The 7,533-nt window shown below is 43.7% G+C and overlaps 1 protein-coding gene across 3 annotated transcripts in view; it reads left to right on the top strand.

Annotated features, from left to right (window-relative positions):
- The window catches only part of gabrb3 (gamma-aminobutyric acid type A receptor subunit beta3), a 40,656-nt gene extending 34,705 nt beyond the window's left edge, over positions 1-5,951 (top strand). For 2 of the 3 annotated variants that reach the window (XM_079739816.1, XM_079739818.1), the window contains exons 9-11: positions 1,230-1,474; positions 1,676-1,726; positions 4,539-5,951. In XM_079739816.1, the coding sequence (XP_079595942.1) occupies positions 1,230-1,474; positions 1,676-1,726; positions 4,539-4,892 (650 nt within the window). In that variant the 3' untranslated portion in view covers positions 4,893-5,951. The remainder of the gene's footprint in view (positions 1-1,229; positions 1,475-1,675; positions 1,727-4,538) is intronic. The other variant, XM_079739817.1, reaches the window with a different exon arrangement.
- The last annotated feature ends 1,582 nt before the right edge of the window (positions 5,952-7,533 follow it).

The following is a 7,533-nucleotide window of genomic DNA, read 5'->3' as shown; positions in this document are numbered from 1 at the left end:
TCTCTCATCATCTCCCCTATATCTTTCTTTCACTCCCCCTCAGCCCTCCCTCTCTCTCTCTCGCTCTCTCTCCCCATCTCTTCTCTCTCTCACCATCCCTTCTCTCTCTCTCTCTCTCTCTCTCTCTCTCTCTTTCTCACTCCCCCCGTCTTTGTTTCTCATTCTCTCTCCCCCTTTTCTCTCTCCTTGAGAGAGACGAACAACAACATCAACAGAATCACCCACCGCATCACAAGCGGTGGTCGGACTCACCGTAACATCTTCTGACACAGCCGCTAAGCTCCAGTAATGCACTCTTTGTTTCATTGTAATGTTTATTGATCCCGAGCTGCTTATTCCTGTTTGGCAAGCGATGCATCACACAGTGATTCAAGATCTGGGATCAACCTCGGTGGAGATATGCAAACAGATCTGTTGGCTATGTCTGGAGGCTTCTGAAAGCTTATAGACGTAGATCTGTCGACCTTAAAATGCAGCCATTATGAATAGAACATTTTTGTTAGTAATTTAGAAAGTTACCCTTAAGAAGCATTGTCCAATAAGATCCCTGTTTTGGGTCCGGGCTAAGTAATCTTCGTAATCTATTTGTGTATTTATTAAATTATAATAAGGAAGGAAAATAAAGATACCATTAAAATTGAAGAAAATTGCCTACAGGGCTTACAAGCCGATCTTTACTGCTTGGAAATCGCAATTCTCTTGCTGTGAATGCTTGGGCGTTAATGACTGAACATAAATTATAAATATTCTGTGAGTTCATCAGAAAAAATCGAAGCAGACGACGAGCCTGGTGGCCATTTTAATATATGGAGTTTCTGTGCGATAAATCATAAAAAACACACCAAGGCCCGGTTATATTTCAGTACAGCCCATGCCCTCGCGGCCAACCATAGGCTATACTCCACAGAGTGACCTGGGTTGGATGTCAGAGCCTTGGGGTGCCATGCCGCATGTCATTCCCTCTCTGTTTGAATACCCTGTCCTGTGTCTCTCCCCTCTGGAGGGGGGACGTCTTATCCAGATTCAGTTCTGTATTAATCACGGAGCAAATGTACTGTCACTATTGCGCTGCTTTAGGTAGAACAAAAATAAAAATATTGAGGTACAAATCCCAACGCACAAAATTGTTGAACGCTAAAAAGAAATCAGGAATAAACATGAAAAAAATGCATAAAGTGGATTTATCATTCTTGCGGCCTCATCCTTGGTGTGGTGTGTTTCTCGCCCAGGCATCACCACGGTTCTCACCATGACCACCATCAACACCCACCTGAGGGAGACCCTGCCCAAGATCCCCTACGTCAAGGCCATCGACATGTACCTCATGGGCTGCTTTGTCTTCGTCTTCCTCGCCCTTCTGGAGTACGCCTTCGTCAACTACATCTTCTTTGGCCGCGGGCCCCAGATGCAGAAGAAGATGGCTGAGAAGGCCCAGAAGGCCAACAACGACCGGGAGAAGTTTGACGTGCCCAGGGTGAGAAAATGTGTCCTTCGCGTTGAAATGTATAGAAGGAGTCAGTGGGAGGCTCCTTGATTGGCTGATGGAGTCATTGCTGGATTGATTGATTTTACGTGTGATGTATGTTTCAAGTCATTGAATAAGAAATGCATGTTAGCTTCCTTTATTCAAAGAGCTAGAGGGTCTTAGCTGATGTGTGTCTTCTCTCCTGCTTAGTCTGTTCTAGAAGGAGGGAATTGCAGGACTGCGTCCTTTAGACTGCGTGGGGTGAGTTACCGTCATCGCCGGCAACCCCACGCCATCTCTGTATCTCTGAACTGAGCAGCCCCCCCTCCACCCAGTTTCTGCTCTAAGTTGCTCCTTTCACGCCTGAGAAAAAGGAATACACTTGTTTGTGTTTGAACCTTTTTCGTTTTACCATATCAGATCACACATTGTTCAGGTCTTTTACCCTCTTGGTTTTCGTTGTCTTGCTGTGTTTTTGTAAGAATTCTCTTCCGCTCATGCTTAACCCATGCTACTGTGTGTGTCTAACTGTTTAACTTCCAACAATTCTGAGGAAGTGTGGCCGAAAAACCTGCATGTTTTTTCTTATGAGATCCTTTGTGGTCCCCTCAAGGCAGGACATATATGTTCTGAAAAGGCAGGAAAAGATACATTCTTAAAAGGCATAACTGATAGGTCTTTCTAAGGCAGGACAGATATGTCCCCACAAGACAGGAATGATAAGTCCCCATATTGTGGGACAGAAACACATACACAGATATGTAAGACAGGGAAAATACAGTCCTCATAAAACTAGAAAGATTCAGTGTAATATTGTTTTGCACTTCACTAACTAGGACACTCTGGGGAGTGTCAAGGGAGTGCCTCAGTAACATACATTGCCTGCCCACTTTGCTGTGCTTATACCTACATTGGAAAATCTAAAACTTGTTTATGAAGGTTTTGTTTGTGGAACGTCCGAAGGTAAATTACCTCGTCATGCTGACGTTCCCGCATTCTTTGTTATTTTATTAACATAATGGAGGTATAGCATATATTATACTTACTTACCGTAACATACATACCAGTACACATCATAGAACATAATTTATCATGGAACATTATATATCATACATACTGACCAAAACATATCATATGATAGCATATATCATTCATACTTTGTACATACCCTTATATATATCCATTGTATTTCATACATGCAATCCATAATATATTTATCCATACATACCATTACATTCTATATATTATACATTTCATACATGCATCCATACCATAATATATCATATATCATGCACACAGATATACCATAGCATACTGTACATAACATACATACCACAATATGTAATGTACATCATGTAACATATGAAACATAATACACAGAACATCCATCCCATAATATATCATAGAACATCTATCATCCATGGGTGTGTGGGTGGAGTTGATTTATCAGGGATTGGTCCTGGATGCTGGGCTGGAAATAACAGGAGTAGGAGCCAGGAGCTTCCACTCCGACCTTGGGCTGATGAGTGAGGAGTGATGCCCAGTCCTTAAGGCCAAACGCTGTCATCGCACCCCCCCCCCCCCCCCCCCCCCCCCCCGCATCCATGTGTTTGATCCCTTGAAGATGGCGTGTGTGGAGTATATCTCCTGCAAGCCTCTACACTTAATGCCAGACTGGGATTTGATATGTATTTTCATGACATCATATAGAATATAAATGACACATAGAAATAGAGAAGCCCATAAAAACACTACACATTAAACATAGTAGTGAGTTTCGTTGAGGGTCCTTGCTACGGCAGGAAATGTCTACTGCCATCGATGTCCAGTCCCCAGTTTTCCAGCATTCCCACTTGCTTCAGCACCATTGTGCTCCACTTATAAACATCAGAGGAAATCGAGAATTAAAAAAAAAACCGTAAGTTAGCAGTTTTCGCTCGTGAGCATCTGAGCAGATAAGATGCTCAAGTATCAGATTGTGTAATTGTCTGGCAATATATTAATCAGATCTCGGCAGGAAGTCAGCGAGAGAGGGCAGGACACAGCAATAAACTAAACACAACTGCTTGCTTGCTGACAGAAGCCAGTGAATTTAAAAAAAAATGTGTACTGCAGTGTAGTGTCTTGTGTAGTATAATAACTCTGGATCTAGTTCTATCTCTCTTTATAATATATCCATGAGTTCATGAGGTTAGTGGTGGTTCCCTGGCATTTCTCAACCACTCTCTCTAACCCTCTGTTTCTCTCTAACCCTGTTTTTCTCTCTCTCTCTGCCTCTCTCTCTCTTTCTGCCTCTCTCTGCCTCTCTCTCTGCCTCTCTCTCTGCCTCTCTCTCTCTCTCTCTCGCTGCCTCTCTGTCTCGCTGCCTCTCTCTCTCGCCCTCTCTCTCTCGCTCTCTCTCTCTCTACCTCTCTCTGCCTCTCTCTCTCTCTCTCTCGCTGCCTCTCTGTCTCGCTGCCTCTCTCTCTCTCTCTCGCAGTCCCACTTGCTTCAGCACCATTGTGCTCCACTTATAAACATCAGATCCAGACAGGAAATCGAGAATTCTAAAAAAAACACGTAATTTAGCAGTTTTCGCTCGTCAGCATCTGAGCAGATAATATGCTCAAGTATCAGATTGTGTAATTGTCTGGCATTATATTAATCAGATCTCGGCAGGAAGTCAGCGAGAGAGGGCAGGACACAGCGATAAACTAAACACAACTGCTTGCTTGCTGACAGAAGCCAGTGAAAAACAAAAAATGTGTACTGCAGTGTAGTGTCTTGTGTAGTATAATAACTCTGGATCCAGTTCTTATAATATATCCATTAGGTCATGAGGTCAGTGGTGGTTCCCTGGCATTTCCCAACCACTCTCTCTAACCCTGTTTCTCTCTAACCCTGTTTCTCTCTCTCTCTGGCTCTCTCTCTCTCTCTCTCTGGCTCTCTGCCTCTCTCTCTCTCTCTCTCTCTTTCTGCCTCTCTCTCTCTCTGCCTCTCTCTCTCTCTCTCTCTCTCTCTCTCTCTCTCTCTCTCTCTCTCTCTCTCTCTCTCTCTACCTCTCTCTCCCTCTCTATGCCTCTCTCCCCTCCAGGTTGACTCCCAGGGCAACATCCTGCTCAGCACCCTGGAGGTTCACAACGAGGTGGCCGGCAACCAGCTGACCACCAGTGTGCGCGAGGGCCGCAACTCCTCCTGCGTGGGCCTGGACCACCCGGTGATCCAGCACCGCAAGCCTAGCGCCCCGCTGGGCTCCAGCCGCCACAGCCTGGACCGCAACCAGATCTCTTATCCCCGGAAGTCCCGCCTCCGCCGGCGGTCGTCACAGCTCAAGATCAAGATCCCCGACCTCACGGACGTCAACTCCATCGACCGGTGGTCGCGGATCATCTTCCCGTTCGCCTTCTCACTGTTCAACCTCATCTACTGGCTGTATTACGTCAACTAGCGCACGCCGTCTCGTCTGCGCCGCTGTGGACCCGAATCTACCGGCTGCGTAAGGTCCACTAGCGCCCCGCTGTCTCGTTTGTCTCGTCGGCCGTCTTCTGAAAACGAGCCAGGAACCGTTTGTTTGTCTCGTCGGAACTGGAGAACGTAGACGTTGGTTGAAATCCAATCCGATTCCTTTCTTTTTGCTTCAAAGAGTGAAGACTTTAACATGGAAACGCGTACTGGAATGCAACTTCCGAGCACAAAGTTGAGATTCAGAATCTAAATATGAAGAAAATGGTTAAATCTACGGAAAATATGTATTTTTCTGAGACTTCCAGGATAACTACTGTCCTCTTCCTGGAGCTGTGGATGGTATGTTGGGACAGGGCACACCCAGCCATCTTCCCAAGATCTGCAGCGTTGAGAATGGAAACGGTTATTAACAGTGCTTTATGCCAAGTATCACAACTGTAGCCATGCTGTCAGTACATCATACAGTGTGTACTGACTGTATAACAAATTCTAACTTCGGTCAACGAAACACTGAAACAATGAAATAAGCAAGATTTCTAGATTTGATGCATAATGCTATGAACACTCGTTCACGTCTATATCACGGAAGCCATTATATGCATCCAGATGAAGCCCCTTCTATGTGTGTTCATACACGTTTTTAACGAGCACAGATTCGGTATGCCTTGAGGTTGACAATGCAGAATATTCACTTGTTTTTGAAGTGCAAAAGGAAGCTTGATCGATCAAAGGGTTGCTGTGCCGTGTTATGTGTAATATTAAGATATTAAATATGAAAAATGTTATTGATAAGTTATTGATAATTATAAAATCCAGTATTTGAGGTTTTATTGATACAGACTTACGATGACAGAACACATACCAGCATAAAGGAAAGTTAAAGTTATTTATCTAACAGGCAGAGACATCACTTTCGGTTAACCGGAAGAGAGAATTTATCTTTAAATATTTCAACATGAATAACCGTTAGGAGATGAAGAATGCCGTTTTTTCTTTTCATCTACAGAATTAAATCTTTATACTCCGGACACCTAGAATGACGTTTGCATAGTTTGAATATTTTATAAATGATACAGAAGATATTTGATATTTGCATATTTCTTCTTGTTATGATATTTCAGGACTGTTAAGCCCCCCCCCCACACACACACACACACACACACACACACACACACATATATATATATATATATATATATATATATATATATATATGTATATATATATATATATATATATATATATATATATATATATATATATATATATATATATATACATATATATATATATATATATATATATATATATATATGTGTGTGTGTGTATACAATTGAAATGCAAAACTTTATTACAACTGGACGAAACAACTTTGTATTTCTCCGGGACGGTTTATACTGCAGGCTTCGATCTGGATTTAAACTGTCAGGTGACTTATGACGTACATATCTTGTCGCCAACAACTTTGTATGAGTGCTCGTACTTTGTCAGGTTGTACTCGGAAGAGCTTCACATTGGTGTTCTGTCTGGTATGTTTTGCTCGGTGGTCCTGTTCGTTTGCATGTTGATTTTCGTTAGATATGTTGCACAAACCATATTTTGCTCATCCTCCTTCCCCAAGTGTGTTGTAAATATAATATGCCATATCACAAGGTGTCGAACTTCTCATTATTTTTTTGACATGTTTTATGATTTTGGAGTTCAATCAATCCCAGAATATATAATTCTTATTGAGACGCAGAATAAAGGGAAGACGAAGGAAAGGTTAAAATGGAACACACGATGGAAGAGATGGAAAGGAGAAGAAAGAAGAGGAGGAATAGTTTTGTTATTACTTTTAACAATCCCCAAACAAACAAAAAGTCTAATCAAGTGCAAAAAAAAAAAAGAACAGGGAGAGGAAAAAGTGAAAGATGCGATAGAAGAGAAATGAAAAGCTTAAAGAGGAAGAGGAGGAGGAAAGATGGCGCCGCTGAAGCAGCAACTGTTGCGTTACGAAGCCAGCCGCCGTCCATCTGCGCCGCTCGGTCGGCGGGGACGGGGACGCGTGGGCGGAGCACCGACCGCCAACCAAGCGTTGGGCATGACACCGGTCTGTCCCCGGGGCGCTGCGCCCCGCCAGGCTCCAGATCAACCCACGAGACTCCGCCGCTACGCTCGCTGGAAAGAAAGAAAGATAAAGCTTTTTTTAGATCCTAGTGTTGACACACATGTAGGTCCTCTCAGAACGGGAATTCACCTGAGAGCTGAGGAGACAACGGCACGGGGAGGATTTCCCTTTGTCATGGTTGTTGAAGCTCTCGATCTGCTTCTGCCTGGTTCACTTGAACTATGTGTGTGTGTGTGTGTGTGTGTGTGTGTGTGTGTGTGTGTGTGTGTGTGTGTGTGTGTGTGTGTGTGTGTGTGTGCGCGCGCGCGCGCGTGCGTGTGTCTGCGTGTGAGGGAGAGATGGTTGCATCTCTAAACGGAAAGCAATGCTGTAGCCTAGATGTTGAGTGTTGCTGGATGCAAGATGACCACCGTTGTTGAGGAAAGACCACCGTCAGAACGTTCTAGAACCTCCTCACCTCTCTTCCCAAGAAACCGAGGGTGGTTTGAGGTACACAAGTATTATTTTCATCATG

This window comes from Pollachius pollachius, assembly GCF_949987615.1.
Source record: "Pollachius pollachius genome assembly, chromosome: 7".
Classification (NCBI taxonomy): Eukaryota; Metazoa; Chordata; class Actinopteri; order Gadiformes; family Gadidae; genus Pollachius; species Pollachius pollachius.
The sequence above is the reverse complement of the archived record's forward strand: the minus strand, read 5'-3'. Positions and strand labels throughout refer to the sequence as shown.